The sequence below is a fragment of the Scyliorhinus torazame genome, chromosome 1 (assembly GCF_047496885.1).
Source record: "Scyliorhinus torazame isolate Kashiwa2021f chromosome 1, sScyTor2.1, whole genome shotgun sequence".
NCBI lineage: Eukaryota > Metazoa > Chordata > Chondrichthyes > Carcharhiniformes > Scyliorhinidae > Scyliorhinus > Scyliorhinus torazame.
The window spans coordinates 269,178,627-269,202,053 of NC_092707.1; the positions used below are offsets into that span (position 1 = coordinate 269,178,627).

At 42.3% G+C, this 23,427-nt stretch overlaps 1 protein-coding gene and 1 pseudogene across 3 annotated transcripts in view; one reads left to right on the forward strand and one right to left on the reverse strand.

Moving 5' to 3' along the window:
- The window catches only part of gpcpd1 (glycerophosphocholine phosphodiesterase 1), a 93,724-nt gene that overhangs the window by 57,787 nt on the left and 12,510 nt on the right, over positions 1–23,427 (reverse strand). Inside the window, exons 3-7 of one of the 3 annotated variants that reach the window (XM_072505945.1) lie at positions 20,476–20,579; positions 19,808–19,896; positions 9,875–9,965; positions 6,562–6,646; positions 4,071–4,146 (exon numbers count right to left, since the gene is read on the reverse strand). In XM_072505945.1, coding sequence (XP_072362046.1) covers positions 4,071–4,146; positions 6,562–6,646; positions 9,875–9,965; positions 19,808–19,856 — 301 coding nt within the window. In that variant the 5' untranslated portion in view covers positions 19,857–19,896; positions 20,476–20,579. Of the gene's footprint in view, positions 1–4,070; positions 4,147–6,561; positions 6,647–9,874; positions 9,968–19,807; positions 19,897–20,475; positions 20,580–23,427 lie in introns of those variants that run through there. The other 2 variants (XM_072505955.1, XM_072505961.1) reach the window with 2 other exon arrangements.
- Positions 23,204–23,427, forward strand: part of LOC140420392 (mitochondrial ribonuclease P catalytic subunit-like) — a 44,718-nt pseudogene continuing 44,494 nt past the window's right edge.

The window sequence follows — 23,427 nt, forward strand, 5'->3', positions numbered from 1 at the left end:
ATGGGGACAATGACTATTGGACTGATTAGCGATTTATAGGACAAGGATCTGAAAGAAATAGTGCAACCAATGTCGCTTCTAAACATAAGCATCAACTAAGAACACAAGAAACAGGAGGAGTAGGCCATACAGCTTCTCAAGCCTGCGGTGACATTCCCTCAGATCATGGCCAATCTTTGATCTAAATTCCTTGATTGCCCTTCAGCTCAAAAATCCGTTTATCCATTTATGAGTTGCCTTCTTGAACCGCTGCAGTTCTTGAGGTGTAGGTATACTTACTGTGTTGTTTGGGGGGGGGAAAGAGTGTGACTTGGAGGGGAACCCCAGGTAGTGGGGTTACCAGATATCTAGGTATCTGCTGCCCTTGTCCTTCTAGATAGTATTGGTCGTGGGGTTGGAAGGTGCTCTCTAAGGAACCTTGCTGAGTTACTGCAGTGCATCTTGCAGATGGTACAGAAGGCTACCACTGTTCATCGGTGGTGGAGGGTTTGTTTGTGGAAGGGGGAGCAATCAAGCGGGCCTTGTCCTGGGTGGTGTCAAGTTGCCCGAGTGTTGTTGGAGCGGCACTCATCCAGGCAAGTGGAGAGTATTCCATAACACTCCTGGCTTGTGCCTTACCGATGGTGGACAGGCTTTTGGGGGGGGGGGGGGGGGGGGGGGGGGGGGGGGGTGTTAGGAGGCGAGTCACTCGCCGTAGGATTCCTAGCCTTTGACCTGCCCTGGTAGCTAGTGTATTTTTAAAAATAAATTTAGAGTGCCCAATTCATTTTTCCATTTAAGGGGCAATTTAGCGTGGTCAATCCACCTACCCTGTACATGTTTGGGTTGTGGGGCGAAACCCACGCAAAAACAGGGAGAACTTGCAAACTCCACCCGGACAGTGACCCAGAGCCGAGATCGAACCTGGGATCTCAGTACCGTGAGGCTGCAGTGCTACCCACTGCGCCACCGTGCTGCCCCGGTAGACAGTATTAATATGGCTAGTCCAGTTCAATTTCTGATCAATGGTAACCCCCAGGATGTTGACTGTGGGGGAATTCAGCGATGCTTATGCCATTGCATTTCAAGGGGCAATGGTTAGATCCCCTCTTGTAGGAGATGGTCATTGCACAAATGTAACTTGCCACTCGTCAGCCGAAGCCTGGATATTGTCCAGATCTTGCTGCATTTGGACATGGACTGCTTCATTGTCTGAGTCGCCGCGAATGGTGCTGAACATTGTGCAGTCACCTGCAAACCACTTCTGACCTTATGGTGGAAGGCAGGTCATTGATGAAGCAGCTGAAGATGGTTGGGCTGAGGACACTACCCTGAGGAACTCCTGCAGTGATGACCTGGAGCTGAGATGATTGACCTCCAACCACCACAACCACCTTCCTTTGTGCCAGGTATGACACCCTTCTCCTTGGTTTGTTTTATGTATGGGAAGCAGTTAAGTGGATAAAAATGTATTCTCATGATCATGCCCAACCCTTTGAGCCAATGCTTTATGACCTACTTAAAGTTATTGAACAGGATGCAAGACTAAACTTCCCCTTCTAATTTGCCATTATATGGCACCAGTTGATACTTCTTTTTGACATTTTAAGTCATCTTCACTGTTGAGGTAGAATGGTTTGAACCTATAAAAATGAATCTGGCCATTGCTCAAATAGTGAGTGTTTTAGGAGGAGACCTACTACATTCAACCTTATTTTTAGGTAAGGAGTACATTGCCTAAAAATGACTTCTGCACCAATGACAAACTACATACTTAATCGCTTACTAATGTAAGTTTTAAAAATTACCCCAACCCTGCCAGCCTTTATTTGATTAAAAACGTTGGGGAGGCTCGATAAACATGAGGTGGAAACAAAATGTTGATTGGGTTAGGAGGATAGAAGGCATGGTTGGGACATGAACTGAACAGTATGGGACATGAACTGGGACAGGCTGAATAGCCTGTTTAAGAGAGAGAGAGAGAGAGAGAGAGACACACTAAACTTAAGGCCCTTATTTCTTGTGCTCTTAGTTACCCAGTATAGGAACTGGATAGGAGACCTTCAGAGCCCTTGAAACTACCTGTTTCACTCAAGCCTCCATATGACTTACTCCAGCATAGTAAATGCAAGAAGCCCACACTTAAGTAAATAAGAGACAAGGGAACCTTCGTATACAATCAGAATTTGGATCATTTCATTTGAGTTTAGTCACAAGCAATATCTCCTTTACAAAACAGTCAGGTGCTAACACAACTGTTGACTCTCCAGAAGTAAAGTGCCATCCTTCTAGAAGCTTTTATAACATAGCTTCTTGACAAGTGGCATCCAAGTGCTACATATATTTGATATCCAAAGCTGTTAGCGGTCATTATATTAGGTGCAAAATATGGGATTTATTTCATTCTCAGACATATGGGACAGAATGCCAAAGTTATGCGGCATGAGAAATTTGCATTAATGCAATTTTGAATTCTCCATTTGACATCCTGGCCCCTGGTTTGCCTTACAACTTGGGACCAGGTTCAATCAGGCAGCTGCTGGAGATAAAATAAAGAGATGTTGAATTCTGTATCTTCATTATTACCAAAAGACAGGATGATACTGGAATTCTGACTCAAGAACACACCGTCAATAGTGACAGGTCTAGTGTCCTGGGAGTGTAGTTCAGCTTAGACAATGGCGTGCTCTAAGACAACTTTTGTCATTCGAAATGTAGATATTAATGAAAGGAGTAGCACTGAGGTACTGGAAGGAAGCTGACTTTTCAATAAAGAAATAGAGTCAGACACTCCAGACCACAGCTGAAGTGGTCTCTGGCCAGTGTGGTCTCTGGCCAGTGTAAGGGATAGTTACCTTAAATACAGCATTGTAAGAAAGTCTAGCAGAGGGTCCAAAGATGGCTAATTTTCCTGAAGCACCAGAGATGGCATTGCCACAACTACAGCAGTAACATTTTGGGGAAAATTGGGCATCCAGTTCTTTTGCTCCATCGTTGAATGCATTTAAGGCTGGGATAGACAGAAGTTTGGTCTTGAGGAACTAAGGGATATGGGAAGTGGGTAGGGAAAATGGAGTTGAAGCCCAAGATCAGCCATAATCCTATTGAATGGCGGAGCAGGCTCCATGGGTCATGTGGCGTTTCCCTGCTATTTCTCACGTCGTGTTTCTTCAGCATCACAGGTTTATCTTGTGTTGGCTCTCATGATGATCATTTTTTATGCATCCTGCTTCTAAATATTGTACTCACCTGTGACATGCAATTTAATTCTTCTCAATTTATAGCTCCTAGGTGTTTTAATTGTTTTCTTCTTCTGTCTTTAACAATGCAAACCTTAATAAAAAACTTATGGCAAATTAGGTGCAAAGTGGCACACTCAATGGCAGCACATGGAGAACAGCTAATGTGCTTTAGGCTTTGAAGAGGAAAGCGTAGCTGTGGTGCAGCACACTGAAACAGCAGCAGCTGTTATGCAGAATGTAAGGCAGGGACATACATGCTGCATCACTCAGCCTCAACACACCAATATTGAAACCCCATTCACTCAACTGTGGGAAGACTAGATGCTTCCGAGTAGCTGATCCAGCTGGACCAGAGATGCAATGGTGGTAAAATCTCATCACCAGTGACCAAGATAGAGAAGTGGAAGAAACTTTGAGGCACTTAAAAAATTGTATTTTGAAGAAATTCAAATCTTAATTTACATGTACAGAATACTTAATAGAAATCAGATCTAGGGTTGGCACAAATAAATTAGTAAAACAAATCTATTTTGTATGCTTAAAAAGGTAACAAATAAATTTAAGGGCAAAAAAATTACATACTCTCAGCATAAAATGTAACTAGGCAGGAACACAAAAAAGTAGGCAGAACAAAATGACTTAGAAATTCTGGTCATATTTTCTGTCCAACATGACACATTTTGTTCACAAGAGTCAAAGTATAATGTGGTAATAAAGGCTGGCGTTAAGTAGTATCTCTTTCAATTTGAAAAGTAAACGGCAATTGTCAGATGCTTAATTTTATCACATGTACCTCTGCTATTGCCAATCTGGCAGATAACAGAAACTCAATACACTGTAGTGACATACCCGACGAATTAAATGATCGTGGATGAGGATGAGTCTCCCACTTGTTGACTAGCACTTGCCGAAGATCAGCAGGGTTCTGAGTCAAGTGATAAAAAGATTAAAGCCCTCTATAATAATACAAAAGGACTAGAAGAAAATGTAAGCTCAGAGGACAAGATATGTTTTTAACCACTTCTGGTAGAACGTTTACAAATCAATCTGTGCTTTTCATATAGTAACATGAATGCCTGAAATTACAGGTACTGAGGATAATAACCAATATTGAAACTGGATTGACCACAGTACAGTTTAATAACACAGCATACCAGAGCACCAACAGATGGCACCATAGGAGAGATGAAGATTTGAACTTCTTATTAAAGAGTTCCAATCTCTCATTTCTGTCACAGGTCCCATCAATTCCCTAGAGGAGAGAAAGGTTGGTAGGAGTCCTAATGCCAGGTTGTCATGAGCATCGGACTGAACAGCAGTACTGGCAGATGCACAAGAACAGGCTGCCAGGTCTGCAGGAGGTGCATAGCCCAGCAAGACCTGAATAGGAACTAAAGGGTTTAAATCATTTTTCTGAACCATCATACATGCACCATAAATACAATTACAAAATGCAGCTTAGACTCACTCGTCATTATTGCAAGTAATATTTTTGAACTTTAAAAATACTCATTGCTGAAAATAACAAATGCTGAATAAACAAAATAAACATAGTATTCTTCAAGTTACTTATAAAGGATCAAGGAGGGAAATGAATTAGAACTTTCACTCTTGGGATCAATGTGAAGCAAGATACAAGTCTGATGCCAGCAGGCTGATGCCAGCAGGGACTAATAGACAAGTCTCCTCCTTCTGCTAGCTGTTAAGGGTCTACATGAAATTGTTGGGCAGCTTCAGTGCATGGACCCTGTCAAAATGTTTCCTCCACTTCTGGTTGTACTTGCAATATTCTTCACAGCAACAACAACCAGTGTGGGAAATGGAGAATAAAAGGGAATTAGTGTTCTCTTGTTAGGACCTCATTAGTCCCAAGGAACACGAGAAGATTAAAAAACACGAGCAAGCTTTAATATTCCACAGGTTTTCTTTCTCAAGCAGCCGAGAGACCAGTATAAGCTTTAAATATAAAGCGAGTAAAATTATAAAAATGACAAATCTACAGCATTCGCTTAGAGATTACCTATCTGGGCTTGTGTGTATATCTGGTGGTTAATATTTTTTTAAATTGCATTATTAGTAATCAAAATGGCCTCATGCATAAGCACAAATAATGAAAACAAAAAAAGGGACATTTCTAAATGTTTCAGTTTTTGTTCGAAACCAATAGGTAAAATTAAAATCAGTGTTGTCACAAGGTTGATCTGACGTACCAGCATCAGTGCCCAATACAAAAGCCTGTCCACTTGCCAACAACAGTTTGTTTTATTTAGCTCAAACTTTTTCCACCACCAATGACAAGAAGCCAGTATACCAGTGCCTCAATGTTATATTGCTCAAAATCCTCTTTCTTGACACAACCACACCAAAGAAAAATTCCAGCGCCACCATTATACTTTACAGAAATCCTAGTGGCAACACTGATAAATTGCTTAGCTTCCTTTTACTTCAATCAATTTCTGTTGATTTGTACATTTGTTAGAACAGCAATTGATTTAAAAAAAAACAACATTTAATTGTTAGTGCATTTTCAGGAAGTTCAATTAAATTAAAACTGAAGCACTCAGGTGATCAACTCCTCTAAAGGTTGCCATTCTTCATTTTAAAAACCAAGTATAGAAAGATGAAAAAAGAATACTTGCAACATGCTGACATTAAAAGGAATCTAATGGTAATAAATCTTTAAAGAAGCAAATTGATTGCCAATTGAGAGAAAGTAGATGATGCAACAGATTATTTACTGTTGCTAAAGTGAGCCAACCAATAATAAACTCTCACGTAAAAATATAACGCAAAAGGGAAGGAATGTGGATCAAGTCTATACATTTGCAGAAGGAAAATATTTTACACAATATAGGAATGAAGTTGCCAATGCAGAACAAGCGAATGGAACAGTTTAACATACTACACTACCTCTACCAGTTAATCCTCAATTTAGTTTAGGTTTAATCAGAAGATATTATCAGTCAATATCATAGATTGTATTCATTGTATGGGTGGGTGGATTAAGGACAAGAATTTTGTGACAATTTTCTAATCTAGAAAAGCTGTGTCTTTGCTTGCCATTTTCTCTCTCTTTACCCCTGTAAAATTAACTTCATTTTATGCATGATGGCCACTGTCAATTGGCTATTCAGCTGCACAGAGCCCAATCTTGTCCTTCCTCCAAGAGGGAGGGAGAGAAAATGGAAATAACAGACAACAAAACTTTACCCAGACCATACCCACCTCCTGGTATCTGCTTATACAACGACGCGTTTGAGAGCAAATAATCCATCAGGTTTTACAGCAGAATCCTCAAAAATAACACGTCATTTAGTATAGCCCAGAAAATATGTCTTACCTTGGGTTCTATGACGTAACATTTAAAATAGCGATATTGGAAAACAGTGGCTCCTGGGAGAATGACTGTTGCTCTCCATATTAGGCTGCAGAAAAATGGCAGAAACATCTCATTAACATCATTTCACAGAATCCCTACAGTGCAGAAGGAGCCAATTCGCCCCAACGAGTCTGCACCGGCCCTTGGAAAGAGAACCCTACTTAGACCCACGCCGAATCCTCAGACTGTGACTTCTGGTTCTGGACACACCCACCATCGGGAACATCCTCCCTGCATCCACCCTATCTAGTCATGTTAGAATTTTATAAGTCCCTATGAGATCTCCCCACATTCATCTGAACACCTGCAAGAACGATCCTAACCTAGTCAATCTCTCCTCGTACACAAGTCCCGCCATCCCCGTATTCAGCCTGGTAAACCTTCGCTGCACACCCGAGAGCAAGAACATCCTTCCTCCGAAAAGGAGACCAAAACTGCACACAATATTCTAGGTGTGTAGACACAAAGGCCCTGTATAACTACGACAACACATGCCTGCTGCTGTACTCAAAACCTCTCTCTCGCAATGAAAGCCAACGATCCATTTGCTTTCTTTATTGTCTGCTGCAGGCTTACCTTCAGCGACTGGTGCACAAGGACACCCAGGTCCCGCTGCACACTCCTCTCTCCCAATTTACAGCCATTCAGGTAGTAATCTGTCTTCTTGTTTTTGCTTCCAAAGTGAATAAACTCCCATTTATCCACATTATATTGCATCTGCCATTGATTTGCCCACTTACCCAACCTGTACAGATCATGCTGAAGGATCTCTGCATCCTCGTCACAGTTTACTCTTCAACCCAATTCGGTATCATCTGCAAACTTTTGAGATGTTACATTTTGTTCCCTCGCCAAAATCATTAATATAGATTGTGAATAGCTGGGGTCCCAGCACCAATCCCTGTGGCACCCCACTAGTTACTGCATGCCAATTTGAAAAGGACCCATTAATTCCTAAGTTTTCTTTCTGCCAACCACTTTTCTATCCATCTCAATACACTTCCCCCAATCCCATGCACTTTAATCTCACATGATAGTCTCTTATGCAGGACTTTTATCAAACACTTTCTGAAAGTCCAAATACACCACATCGACTGGCTCCCCCTTGTCAACTCTACTAGTTACATCTTCAAAGAAGATTTGTCAAGCATGATTTCCCCTTCATAAATCCATGCTGACTGTCTGATCCTGCCATTGTTTTCTAAATGCTCTGCGATAAAGCCCTTGATAATGGATTCCAGAATTTTCCCCACTAGACGTTAGGCTTACTGGTCTAGAATTCCCGTTTTCTCTCTTAATTCTTTTTTAAATATTGGAGGGACATTAACTACCCTCCAATCTGCAGGGACTGCTCCAGAGTCTATAGAATGCTGCAGGATGACCACCAATACATCCACTATTTCTAGAGCCACTTCTTTATGTACTCTGGGATGTAGATTATCGGGCCCTGGGGATTTATCAGCCTTCAATCCATCAATTTCCCCAGCACCAATTCACTACTAATATTGATCTCCCTCAATTCTTCCCCCTCTAAATTTTGCATTCTCCAACATTTCTGGTATCTGATTTGTGTCCTCTTTTGTGAAGACAGAACCAAAGTATGTATTCAGTTGCTCAGCCATTTCTTTGTCTCCAATTTTACATTCCCCCGCTCTGTGGGGGGCCTACATTCATCTTCACCAATCTCTTTCTCTTCACGTACTTTTACTTTCATATTGTGTTTTCCCCTTCTTAACAAATCTCTTGGTTCTTTGTTGCTGAATTTTAAACTTCTCCCAATCCTCAGACCTATTATTTTTCTTGGCCAATCTGTAGGAGTCTTCCTTGGATTGGATATTATCTCTAACTTCCTTTGTAAGTCATGGATTGGCCCTCTCACTTATTTTGTTTTTGAGAGACTCAAATAAACTGTTGTTGCTGTTCCTCCAAGCGTTCCTTGAACGTTTGCCATTGCCAATCCACTGTTATCCCTTTACGTAACTCTCCCCAATCAAGTCCAACTCACGCCTCATATCTTCAGAGTGTCCTTTATTAAGATTCAGCACCCTAGTCTCCAAATCACTCTCCACCTTGATAAAAAATTATATGTTATAGTCTCTCATCCCCAAAGAGTCTCGCACAGCTAGATTGGTAATGATTCCCTTCTCATTACACAGTACCCAGTCTAAGATGGCCTACTCTCCAGTTGGTTCTTTCACATATTGGTCAAGAAAATCATCCCATATACACTTCAGGAATTCCTCCTCCACGTTACTGTGGCTAATATGATTTGCCCAATCTATATGCAGATTCAAATCACTCATGATCACAGATATTCCCTCATCACATGTATCTCTAATTTAATGCCATTCCCAACATCACCACTGCAGTTTGAGGTATGACACCCTCCAGTGATTTTGCTCCTTGGTATTTCTCAACACTACCCATGTGGACTCCACATTGTCAGAGCCAATATCCTTTCTCACTATTGTGTTAATTTCCTCTTTAACCAGCAATGCCACTCCACCACCGTTGCTTTTTTGCCTGTCCTTCCTAAATACTGAATACCCTGGGACATTGTTGTCATCCCTGGTCACCCTGTAACCATGTCTCCATAATCCCAATTATATTGTATTGTTTCAGTGCAAGTAGTTCCATCAATTTTCTTGAAAATGCTGTGCGCATTAAGGCACAAAGCATTTTAAACTGGTCTTTTTGACATTGTTTGTCTTGCTCCCAATATTTGTCTTGCTCCCAATATTTTTCGCTACAGATCTGTTTGAATTTTGTCCTTGGGTTCTCTGCCTATCACTTTTCTTAGTCCCTTTTCTACCTTTTCTTTCTGTCCTTGCTCCCTCCATACATAGGTCCCCATTCCCCTGGCATATTAGTTTAAGCCCTCCCCAACTGCTCCAGCAAACACTCCCCCCTAGGATATCAGTCCCAGTCCAGCCCAGGTGTAACCTGTCCAATTTGTACAGGTCCCAACCCCTACAGAACCCAATACCCCAGGAATCTGAAATCCTCCCCGACACCATCTCTTCAGCCATGTATTTTTCCGATAGATCTTGTCATTTCTAATATGACTAGCACGCGATTCATCTTTCAAAAAAAAACTCAACAGCAGGAAAAATAAATAAGGGAAAACAAGTGCCAACAGCAGTAAGTACATTTTAACAAACTAGAACTACAGAAACCAGATAGCTACCAGACTGAGTAAATTGGAATTATTGCACTGCAATTAGACGCTTCCACAAATTTTATCTGGCAGCAATCCATCCTCTTTTACACTTGCCTATCATTTGCATCTGGTTCCAGAAACACTGCTTTCTGTGGGTACCAATTGCCGAGTACAGCTGAATTTCCACATACTGCAAACACTTCTCCTAAGGTACAAAAGGTAAAAAAGAAAAGTTAACTTGGAAGGAACAGATATGCATGCGCAAACATTAGTAGGTCAAATACAAAAAGTATAGATTTTGTAATTAGAACTCTGATCACTAGGCTTAGGATGTTGACTATCTGAATAACTCAGCATCCATGTTACAACTGATTGGCTTATGCTATCTTTATCTTTGGTCAAGTAAAGCTAATCACACTATAAAACCAGATGTAATTCTTTTTATCAAAATAAATTTACAGTACCCAATTCTCTCCGCACCCCCCCCCCCCCCACGGGAAATTTAGCGTGGCCAATTCGCCTACCGTACACATATTTTTGGGTTGTGTGGGTGAGGCCCACGCAGACATTGGGAGAACGTGCAAACTCCACACGGACAGTGACCCTGGGTCAGGATCGAACCTAGGTCCTCGGTGCCGTGAGGCAGCAGCGCTAACCACTGCACCACCATGCTGCCCAACCAGATGTAATTCAAGGATGTACCTGACAAGCGTTCTGACAAAGAACACTGCATAAAACAATTACAACTTTTAAATCTATTTTCATATTAATACAGCTAATGTCACTGAAGTAACAATTTCACAAAAGGAAACTACCTCAGGGCAGACACGCCAACAGAAAGAAAAACAGCAAAGACCCTTTATGGGAGAAATCCACTCACATAGCACTTGCCGCGGCACCATCAAGCAATTTTTCCCCATTTCGGGTCAGTATCAAGTCAAAAACAAGCAATGGCTTGCAAAGTTACATGTCTAATGTTGAATTGGATATACTTTAAGTGAGCTCTGCAAATTCCAAAATGGCAGACTGTATCCTTTAGATTGACTGCAGGTTACCAATTACTCAAGCAAGCCAAGTGATGCGTAAAATGAACTTCCAGAATAAACCAAATCTCCTGTGCAGGACAAGCTATGCAACATACATCTAGGTTGCACATTTCAAAATCACAAAAGTGCAGAAGGAAGCAATTCGGCCCATCAAGTCTGCGCCACTCCTTGGAAAGAGCATCCCACTTAAGCCCATACCTCCACCTAACCTTTTTAGACACCAAGGGCAATCCACCCAACCTGCACATCTTTGGACTGTGGAAGGAAACCGGAGCATCCGGAGTAAACCCAGAGACACGGGGAGAAAGTGCAAACTCCACAGTCACCTGATGCCGGAATTGAACTCTGGTCCCTGGAACTATGAGGCAGCAGTGCCACTCCAAGAAAATATTCTATGTTCTAAGACTGCTTAAACCCGGAATATAATGGATAATTTGGCACCTTTTAAGAGAAGCCAGAATCTCTAGCACCCCCGCATTGCTTAATGCCAATGATTTATTTTTCGGTATCTTCCAACAAGAAAATGAAAGCAAAGACGTTCTCTTGAACATTTGAAGTTTATTTTAGGTCAATTATTGGACACTGCAAAAACAAAAAAATGATACTGATCTGCAGAAGGCAGTTACTCAAAGACAAGAAAGAATTGGTATGGCATCTGGGCATTGGAAGAGCACAAAATATCAATACATGGCTCCAGTTCAACAATAAGTTCTCTCTAATGTGGTGCTGACGAAAGAAACCTAAAAGCTTACTACCTTGGGACAAGACCAGATTATATACGAGTGTCGTCGTCGTCCCCCCACCCCGCCCCACCCGAGTACAATGCTCACACCTCCACCCAGACAAGAAAGTCCAATCATCCTCACCTTGGGCAGATGAGTCCCATGAACCACCTTGAATTGGATCAAACTAAGACGAGCGCACAAGAGGATGTGGAGTTGACCCTGCAAAGAGCCTCACATCTCATCATCTAAAATAGAACCCAATTCACCCTCTCATTTCATCTTTATCTCATTCAACAAAGCAGACTTCCAAATATACCCCTCACCAGATCCGGCCAAAGGCAAAAATCCTCTTCAGGGAGGATGGTGGTGCCAAGGGACAAGCCCAACACAAATTGTGAATCAGAAAATAATTTATGAAGTGAGGCCCAATCGTGAGCCACCTGGATACCCAGATTACGAAAGCTAGATCTGGCAAGGCCAAAAGATATCACCCCCAGATGGGCTCCCCTCCCTGGGGGAACCGGGAAGTATTCGCTCTTAATCAATTCAACGTGTACCCAGAGAAGGAGCCAAAACTCCCAAACAGCTTCATTATCTCATCCTGGTGGATACTGGGTCCCTAATATAAAAAGCAGATCATCTGCATTCAAGATCACCCCACCCGATCCCTCTCCATGTACAGGAAGATCTTGACGCTATGGCCAGTGGTTCTATTGTTAAAGCAAATAGGAGCAGAGACAATAGACATCCTGACTCATACCCATATTCGGTGGAAAATAGCCCGAGTTCAAGGCATTTGTATGAACACTAGCAGTGGGGGTCCTACATGATAAACAAATTCAGGGTATAAACTTTTGCCCAAAACAAAACGTCCCAAGAATCTCAAGAAATATCCCCACTCCACCATATCAAACACTTTCTTCATCCAGGGAAACAATCACCTCTGGTTCGGGCACTGAAGGGAGTGGGGGGGGTGCAAAAAAAAAAAAAAAAAAAAAAAAAAAAAAGACGATATTTAATAGCCCGCGTATATTGGCTGACAATTGCAGACTCTTGACAAAGCCCACCTTGTTTTCGGAGATAACCTCAGGGTGGCGGTACTCCAACTGCGGTGCTGACACTTTGCAAGTAACATTAGGGTCCATATCAAAAGCAAAACTACCCACATTCCATAGCGTCCGTTGCCATCTTGAGGGCCAGGGAAATAGAGGCCTACGCAAGTGCAACAGGCAACAAATCCCAGGACAAGGAGTCATTAAACATATCTAAGATTAGAGGAATCAATTGCTCTGCAAACTTCTTATACAACTCAATGGGGAAATCCATCAGGGCCAAGAGCTTTACCCATCAGCATCAACCAAATGCATTTCATAAATTTCCTCAGGGCCCAATGGGGATTCCAACTCTACCCGTCTCGCCCTCTCCACTATTGGGATGGATAACCCATCCAAAAACCCTGCCTTGGCCATACTCTCCGACCTATACAGATCCCGATAAAAGGTTTCAAAAGCCGCATTGACCTTGGGTGGTAACCAAATTGCCACGAGTCCCTTATCTGCTCAATGAGCTAAAAGATCCAGTGTTCATAAAATATCCCCTCGAATGTAGCTGCATCATGGTCTTACCGGATAGCAATTCAAATTGCGTCGGCAGCTTTCTCCTGCTTGCAAGCAACTCCGGGATTGGGGCAAGCGAGGACCGATGGGGTCCACCTGCCTCTGCTCCTCCACTCCACACGGTCCTTTCCATGTGTGCTTTGCAGGAAATTATCTCCCCTGACATCCACCTCAAGCGTTTCCCACAACACAGGTGAAGTGAAATAAACGCACTTACTAAATTTAATATTTCCCTCAATAGTATTGGACATGCGTTCGGAAGATCTTTTATCCGTTAAATATGCTGAACCAATCTTCATGGCGGAGGTTGGGAAGGACAAGACTGTACAAAATTCACAAAAGGTGGGGCATGGTCTCAAATCACCGAATACTCCGCCCTCTCCACCAAAGGGAGGGGAGACCTTCCTACCACAAAATAGTCAATAGAGTGTGGACAGGGGAGAAAAAAATTATTTTTATTCCTCGCAAAACCCCCCCACCCCACAAAAATCTGCTCCATGAAAGCCAACAATGCAAAACATTAACTAGGACCACGGAGGTGCCTGCCAAGGATCCACTAATAATCTTGTGTCCACCATTAGGGCCCAAGAGATATGTGGCAGAAAATTGAAACCTTTTATTGATTCAAATTGCTGCACCTCAGGCACTACCATCAAAGCTCGAATTAAAAACTGTTTCACCCACCTCCCTCTTCTGCAAATGAATCTCCTGCAGAAACACCACATCAGCATTCAAATTGTGAGCAAATACCCTAGATCTTTTCACTGAGCCATTCAAACCCCTTGTATTACAGGTGACCAAACTAATTTGGTGCCTCTTCCCCCTCCCCCCTTTGATCTGGACTCAGCAATTTCCACCAAGAGGGATTATCGAATCTTACACAAAGTGCAACCAACAGGCCCACTCAAGATGGCCACCAAACTAGCAAGACAAAAGAAATAAAAATATGCAGTCATGTCAGCAACTATCCCTGTCTGCCACCCCCCCCCACATTACCACATCCAAATACATAGAAAAAAAGGCAAACAAAAACTACCAAAACCTACTTCTAATAAACCTTACCCCAATCAGAATGAAAACACTAAACTCATGTAAAACAAAACTAATGATGTGCTGCAGGCACCCCATCACTTCGCTCCAGTTAGTTAACTCTTCAGCTAGCAAGGCAGCTCCTGCCTCGAGTGAAGAAAGATACTAACAGAAGAAAGACACAAAATGTACTCCAACGGGGAGCTCTATATTTCCATAACAGTTATAGCAAGTAGAGCAAAACGCCTCCAAAACATTAAACCGCCCCCCCACCCAAGTCCAACTTTTGAAACACTCAACCCAAATAAGAACAAAGAAATGCAGGCAGCACGGTGGCGCAGTGGTTTAGAACTGTGGCCTCACGGCGCCGAGGTCCCAGGTTCTATCCCAGCTCTGGGTCACTGTCCGGGTGGAGTTTGCACATTCTTCCAGTGTTTGCGTGGGTTTCGCTCCCACAACCCAAATGTGCAAGCTAGGTTGATTGGCCACACTAAATTGCCCTTAACTGGAAAAAAATTAATTGGGTACTCTAAATTTATTTTTAAAAATGCAAAACATGAACATGGAATCCCAACTCCCCATATCGACATTCCCCTCTCCCCCCGCCCCTCCCAAAACATCCAAAGCAGCTCGAAAACCTCACTCAACCAATGCTTTTTTTTTTTTTACAAAAGAATCAGTCTCCCCATATGGATCAGAAAAAAGTCTTTCCCCTCAAACGTCACTGAGCACCGCTGGGTAGACCACCCCAAATCAGACTCCACTTTTATACAGGCTGCGGCCTTGTTAAGCGCTGCATGCTTCTTTGCCAGCACTGCTCCAACACCTTGAAAAAGCCTGGTGACGCGGCCGTCCCAGTTATAGTCACGATGCTCCTTTACCCATCTCAGGAGCTGTTCTTTTTCTTGGAAGTCATGAAACGGCACAATTACTGCTTGCGGTGCTTCGTTGGTCTGGCGCCTCTGTTGAGTGTCCGGTGGGCTTGAAACAGCTCGGGAGGGAACGCGAATCCCCCCCACACAATGTCTTCTCAAAATATTCCGAGGGAATTGGGCCTTTCACCCCATCTGACAACCCCGACAAATCAAATATTTTGCCTCCTGGAGTGATTCTCCAAATTATTCACTTTGGCCTTCAGCGCTTTATTCACATCAGTCAGAGAAATTTCCACTTCCAGAGGTGCAATTTGATTGCTATGCCTCAAAAGAGTCACAGTCATGCCTTGTATCGCAGTGCAATGTGCTTTTACCATCTCGTTGGGACTCCTCCAATACTAACCAAATAGGAGCCAGGGCCTCTTCCATCGACTTGCGGAGGTCCCTGATACAATCCGCCATTGCTTCTCAAATTCACCGCCAAGGTGCTGCAAGTGGAGTGACCGGAATTCCAGAAGCTGCCTGTGCCATTTTTTTCCACTGACGAGCCCCATGAAGCCTCTGATTCAGTCTACAAACTTCTGCATTCAAGCTTCTTCCCCATAGTCCTGCCGGGCATTTCCCCTATGTTAGCTTATTCCATTAATCAAGTGGGTTATTAAACAAAAATGCTCCCAGAAACTGGGCTAAAATTTTTCATTTCAAATGTACAGTACCCTAGCGGGAGCCACCGCGTGTACATACTGCCACAGGAGTCCTGGACTTCTTTTAATATCTTAAGAGTCAAATATATTCATACTTTGCCCTGGATTTGTAGGTCAACAAATTATACTCTAATCTAGAAACAAAACAGATTCTGAATGAATGTTATCGAATATGACTCAAAATCATGGTAGTGCCATTAATTTGGGAGTTTCTGCATCATGGGTGAGTGAAAGACCCATATATTGCCTTTGGATTACATGTAGGATTTCTAATTTTAGGAGACTATTGCATCAGTCTCTCAGGACACTTTCAGAGCAGGCTTCAGCTACCAGACCAAGCACACGGCCACAGAGAATAATTGGACTGTGCAATCAACAGGAGCTTTTGAGAAAGGTTCTACCAAGTTTGTTCAACTGGTTTTCTTTGCAAAATTTTTTTTTTTTTTTTTTTTACAAAAAAAACAATGAACACACTTTTTTGGAAGGAAGTGGCTGTTTGGTCTTTACTAGATAATCTTTCCGAGAACAATGCAAATGTTCTGCTCAGAGTTCTTGAAATAGTAAGGTATATATAAGCTTTAATAGGTGCCCAAATTGACTTTTGTCATTGATTGAGACTTCAACAGCCCAACATCACTGCTGTGCATGATCATAAGACCATAAGGCAGAAGAGCAGAATTAGGCCAACTGGCCCATTGAATCTGCTCCGCCATTCAATCATGGCTGATATGTTTCTCATCCCCATTCTCCTGTCTTCTCGTAATAACCCCTGATCCCCTTATTAATCAAGAACCTATCTATCTCTGTCTAATGACATACAGTAATTTGGCCTCTAATGCAAAAAGTTCCACAGATTCACCACCCTCTGCCTGAAGTAATTCCTCCTCATCTCTGTTTGAAAGGATCGTCCCTTCAGTCTGAGGTTGTGCCCTCTGGTTTCAATTTTTCCTACTAGTGGAAACATCCTCTCCAAATCCACTCTATCCAGGCCTCGCAGTATCCTGCAAGTTTCAACAAGATCCCCTCTCATCCTTCTCAACTCCAATGAGTACAGACCCAAAGTCCTCAACTGCTCCTCATGTGACAAATCTCTTCATTCTGGGGATCATTCTTGTGAACCTCCTCTGGACCCTTTCCAAGGCCAGCACATCCTTCCTTAGATACAGGGCCTAAAACAACTCACAATATTCCAAACAGAGTCTGACCAGAGCCTTCTACAGCCTCAGAAGTTCATCCCTACTCTTGTATTCTAGCCCTCTTGACATGAATGCCAACATTGCATTTGCCTTCCTAATTCCCGACTGAACCTGGTCGTTAACATTGACAATCTTGAACAAGGACTCCCAAGTCCCTTTGCGCTTCTGATTTTCTAAGCATTTCCCCATTTAGAAAATAGTCTATACGTTCATTCTTCCTTCCAAAGTGAATATCCTCACTTTTCCACATTGTATTCCATATGCCACTTCTTTGCCCACTCTCCTAGTCTGTCCAATTCCCTCCGCAGCCCCCCTGCTTTATCAGTACTACTTGTCTCTCTGCACAACTTTGTATCATCTGCCATCTTAACAGTGCCCTCAGTTCCTTATTCCAGATCGTTAACGTATATTGCGAACAGTTATGGTCTCAACACAGACGCCCGAGGCACACCGCTAGTCACCGGTTGCCACCCTGAAAAAGACCCCATTCATCCCCACTCTCGGCCTTCTGCCAGTCAACCAATAGTCTATCCATGCCAGTATCTTACCCTTAACACCAGGGGCTATTAAATTAACAGCCACCTATGCGATGCTTTGTCAAAGGCCTTTTGGAAATTTAAATAGATCACGTCCACTGGTTCTCCTTTATCTAACTTCCTTGTTACCTCCTCAAAGAATTCTGACAAGTTTGTCAGACATGACCTCCCGTTGACGAAGCCGTCCCGACAGCCCTATCTTATCTTGCACTTCCAAATACTCCACAATCTCATCTTTAATAATGGACACTAAAATCTTACCAATGATCAAAGTCAGACTAAGCGGCCTAGAATTTCCCGGCTTCTGCTTCCCTCCCTTCTTAAACAGGTGCTACATCTGCCATTAATGGGTGCCCAAATTGACTTTTGTCACTGATCGAGACTCCAACAACCCAACATCACTGCTGTGCATGATCATAAGACCATAAGGCAGAAGAGCAGAATTAGGCCAATCGACGCATCGAATCTGCTCCGTCATTCAATCATGGCTGATATGTTTCTCATCCCCATTCTCCAGTCTTCTCCCCATAACCCCTGATCCCCTTATTAATCAAGGACCTATCTATCCCTGTCTTAATGACACTCTGATACATTACATTAGCCATTTTCCAGTCATCCGGGACCCTCCCATCTCCGGTGATTCCTGAAAGATCACCAATGCCTCCACAATCTCCTCAGCTATCTCTTTTAGAACCATGGGGTGTAGTCCATCTGGTCCAGGTCATTTACGCACCTTCAGACCTTTTGGTTTCCCCAGAACCTTCTCCTTAGGTGACGGTCACTACACTCACCTCTGTCCCCTGATTCTCCTGGAGTTCTGGTATCCCACTGGTGTCTTCCACCGTGAAGACTGATGCAAAGTAACTATTCAGTTCCTCTACCATTACTTTGTTTCCTATTACTACGTCTCCAGCCACATTTTCCAGTGGTCTAATGTCTATTCTTGCCTCCCTCTTACTTTTTTATTGAAAAAAAACCTCTTCCTATCTTCTGTTATATTACTGGCTAGCTTACACTCATTTCATCTTCTTCCCCCTTATTGCTTTTTTAATTATCCTCTGCTCGCTTTTAAAAGGCTTCCCACTAATCCTCACCACTTTGTATGCTTTTATTTAATGCTGTCCTTGATTTCCCTGGTCAACCATGGATGCCTCGTCCTCCCTTAGCATGTTTCCTCTTACTTAGGATGAATTTCTGTTGTGCCCCCAAATAATCCTCAAAAAGTCCTGCCATTGCTGTTCCACTGTCTTCCCTGCTAGGTTCCCCTTGCAATCAACTCTGGCTTGAAGTTAGATTCCTGTCACCTTCTATACTCTGCTTTATTACGTGGTCTGGAAACTTCACAAACCTCTCCTGAGCCCTCAGCTCTTTTAACTAGCTTCAAGTCCTTGTCATTAATCTGCATTTCTACCTTCTCCTTTAACTTTGATTTTCTAATTCTCCATATAACTGAACTCTTTCCCCCCCCCCCCCCCCCCCCCCCACCCCACTATGTAGTTTAATGCCCTATGATCAAATGCATTAAACTCATATTTAAATGACCTGGACAAAAAGAGAGATGTCTTTGGCAATACTATTACAGAAGTACTGCCTGTTAAAATAAACATTGGCGACCACGATTTAGCATGAAAAAAAAATATTCCTACTTCCATATAGGAAACAAGTGGAAACAGGGCAGCCCAGTGGTTAGCACTGCTGCCTCACAGCACCGAGGACCTGGGTTCGATCCCGGGTCACCGTCCGTATGGAATTTGCACACACTTCCCCAGTGTCTGCATGGGTCGCACTGCCACAACCCAAAAAGATGTGCAGGATAGGTGGATTGGCCACACTAAATTGCCCCTAACTGGGGAAAAAAAAAAAAATTGGGTACTCTAGATTTAAAGGGGAAAAAAAGAAACAAATGGAAACAATGATCAGAAATGACAATAAAACATCTATGACATATGTTATTTCAAGGAATGAGTGACTAAGAACACTGACAAATAATTGTCTTGTTTTATTACACACACAAATAACAATTTACCAGACTATTTCCCTGTGATTCAGCTCCACTCAAAAGTAATGTTATTGCATAATTGTCTGCCACACAATCTGATCATATTAATTCAAATATAAAATGGTTATAAAGGCAAGTAAAACTAGAACTATTTTGTTAAAATTTAATACTACACAAGGAATTGCTGAATAGGCATTTGTTCCCTTTCTGATGGAGACATGCATAGACATCAGAGATTTAATTCGGAAGTTTCATAGTCTCGAATACATTTACAAGCTGTGTAACAATTTCAACACATCATTTAACCCCTCGGTGGAATACCTGGAAGTGTAACTCCCTTGATTTTGAAAGTGACCTGTGAAGTGGACATGCTTGCCGATGTCGAGGCACGATTAAATGGCTGATGTTACCTAGAGTAAAAACACAAGTTAATGGAATTGTTACAATTCTAACTTTTCAAACTAACATATGGAAAAGTTGCGCTGCCTGTGGTGACAAATGCTACTGAACTAGTTTACAAAAGGGTACTAGAACCCAATTACTCATCAGATTGCCAAATCCTCTGTTAGCACAAAGTTCCTCCACTTGTCAGAGCACTGAACTTCGATCGCTGCATTGCTGTGAGGGGAGTCAAATTGAGGTCAAGTTTCTCCCACTTAGCCATATTCATGCATTAAGTGGTGTTAGAGCAGGTCATCAAAACCTTTTGTGGCAATTAGCCTATGGGCAAGCAATGTAATCCTCTCAACATTATGCAGCAATCAATTGCAAATCAAATCTCCAATTTATCGTTCCTAAATCAATAAGAAACACACTTCTGTCTTGTTGAAAATCAACACTATTTTTAAAGAACATTTTTTAGAAATTTTGATACTCTTACTCAGTAAGCATGTAGAAGAAAATCTCTATAATTTCTACTGCACTGCTCAAATATCACAGCTTACTTAAGCACCAACAGTGTCTTGATTTAAACCTTCACAAATACTCACAAAGCAATCCAAGCTTTTCGTTGAAGAGAGTTGAGAAAATAAATCTTCAAAATTGCCATGTAACCAGTGGAGTTACTACTCAAACGGCAGTAAAGTACCACCACCTGCACAAAAGATAATGTATTGTAATATCATTGCCAAAATGAAGGTGGCAGCCATGGAATTACTGAATCTGTATTTGGGTGCTATAAAACAAATGGTTGTAGCTGAATGAGATATCTTTATGCCTTTCCACACTTTTACTTCAGCGTTATTGGTATACAGTTTTTGAGCTTTCAGAATAACGAAATTTGGTACATACAAGTTAACCTGGCATACAAAACAACCCCACTTTTACTTCCAAAAATCAGGCTTCTGCACATACTCAGCGTATCTGTCGACCCTCTTTTCAACTAAGAAATGCCATACTTGCATTAGTAAACCTCGATTTTCCTTCCTAGAAATGCATGCTTTACGTACCGGTAAGTTAGCACATGGAATCAGGCAGGCTTGAACAGTCAACTTATATCCCATTTGACTTGATAATAGACCATTTAATTTGATAAAATACTTTAGCAATAAATGACTGTTAATATTCGGCTTGCTGGTAGTCAGAAGATTATGCTATCACAGGAAGAGTACTCTACCGCTGTATTTATGAAATGTAACTTTTTTTGCAATTTAAGCTGCAGCCAGGAAATTTGACATATAAATTGTAACAATTGAATAAAGGTAACTATAAAGACAAGAGGGAGGAGCTGGCCAGAGTTGATGGGAAGGGGAGCCTAATAGGGAAGACAGTGCAACAGCAATGGCAAGGGTTTTGGGGATTATTCAGGAGGCACAACAGAAATTTATCCCAAGGGGGAGGGAACATGCCAAGGGAAGGACAAGGCAAGTCAAGGATAGCATAAAAGCAACATAAAAAACATACAAGGTGGCGAGGATTAGAAAGTCTTTAAAAGCGAGCAGTGGACAACTAAAAAAACAATAAGAGGGGAGAAGATTAAATAAGAGTTTAAGCTAGCTAGTAATTTAAAAGAAGTTAATGTAGTGGCTATCATTAAGGAAAAGGTTCTGGGGAAACTGAAAAGTCTGAAGGTGCATAACCACCTGGACCGGAAGGACTACACTCCAGGGTTCTAAAGGAGATAGCGGAGGAGTTTGTGGAGGCATTGGTGATGATCTTACAAGAATCACTGGACAGGGAGGGTCCCAGAGGACTGGAAAACAGCTGATGTAACACCCCTGTTTAAGAAGGGAGGGAGGCAAAGATGGGAAATTGTAGCCTGCCTTTGATCATTGGTAAGGTTTTAGTGACCATTATTAAAGATGAGATTGAGTTCTTGGAAGTGCCTGATAAAATAGGACTGAGTCAGCACAGCTTCATCAAGGGGAGGTCATGTCTGACAAATCTGTTAGAATTCTTTGAGGAGGTAACAAGGTGGTTAGACAAAGGAGAACCAGTGGACGTGATCCATTTAGATTTCCAGGCCTTTGGCAAGGTGCCATATAGCTGGCTGTTAAAATAAGTGAATAATCCATGGTGTTACGGCTAAGATACTGGCACGGATAGGGGATTGGCTGATTGGCAGAGTGGTGATAAACGGGTCTTTTTCAGGATGGCAGTCGGTGATTAGTGGAGCGCCTCAGTAGTCTGTGTCGGGACCACAACTTTTCACAATATATTAACAATCTGGAAGAAGGAACTGAGGGCACGGTTGCCAAATTTACAGATATTACAAAGATATACAGAAGTACAGGTAGTATTGAGGAAGCAGAGGGGCTGCAGAAGGACTTGGACAGGCAAGGAGAGTGGGCTAAGTGGGAGATGGAAAACAATGTGGAAAAGTGAGAGGTTATGCACTTTGGAAGGAAGAATGGAGGCATAGACGATTTTCTAAAATGGGACAAGGCTTAGGAAATCAGAAGCACAAAGATACTTCGGAATCCTTGTTCAAGATATCCAAGGTTAACGTGCAGGTTCGGTCAGCAGTTAGGGAGGCAAATATAATGTTGGCATTCATGTCTAGACGGCTAGAATCAAGATCAGGGATCTTGGGCAGCACGGTAGCACAAGTGATTAGCACTGTGGCTTTACAGCGCCAGGGTCCCAGGTTCGATTCCCTGCTGGATCACTGTCTGTGCGGAGTCTGCACATTCTCGTGGGTTTCCACCGGGTGCTCCGGTTTCCTTCCACAGTCCAAAGATGTACGGGTTAGGTGGATTGGCCATGGTAAATTGCCCTTAGTGACCAAAAAAGGTTAGGAGGGGTTACTGGGATAGGGTGGAAGTGAGGGCTTAAGTGGGTCAGTGCAGACTCGATGGGCCGAATTGCCTCCTTCTGCACTGTATGTTCTATGTCTATGTCATTGACATTTTGGGTGTGTGCACTTTGAGAATGAAGAAGGTTCCAATTTCCTTCCAATAATTACGGTTTTCAATTGAATATCAAATATACTATGCAATTTAGAGTGAAGATAGTATTAGATATACTGAAGCATAGAGAAGTTAGATGTATTATTTTCTTTTTCCTCTGATGGAATCGTTTGACCAATACCGTTGACTTTTTAAGTATTGTAGCCATTGCTAACATAAACTCGGCAGATTTGGCAGCATCGGTGGAGAGAAACAAGTTAAAATTTTGAGCTCAAACTACTTTTCTGCAGAATTGAAGGTAGAAATGAATGAATCATATAGTCGGAGAAGTGGGTGGAGGTGGTGAGGCAAAATAGAATAGGGATAGGTCATGGCAACGGTGGACACGAGACAAAGGGAAGTGTTAATGGTGCCATTAAGCCATGAAGGGATGAAGAATGCCACTAGTGGCAAAAGATATCAGAATGTGTCAATGGGAGCAAAACTGAACAATGACCACCTGGGGGCAGGGTGGGTTATGTCGAGACAGGCCAAGAGAACTGAAAAATAAGAAACAACAAAAAAAAAGTGGGGTCAAGATGGAGGATGAAATTT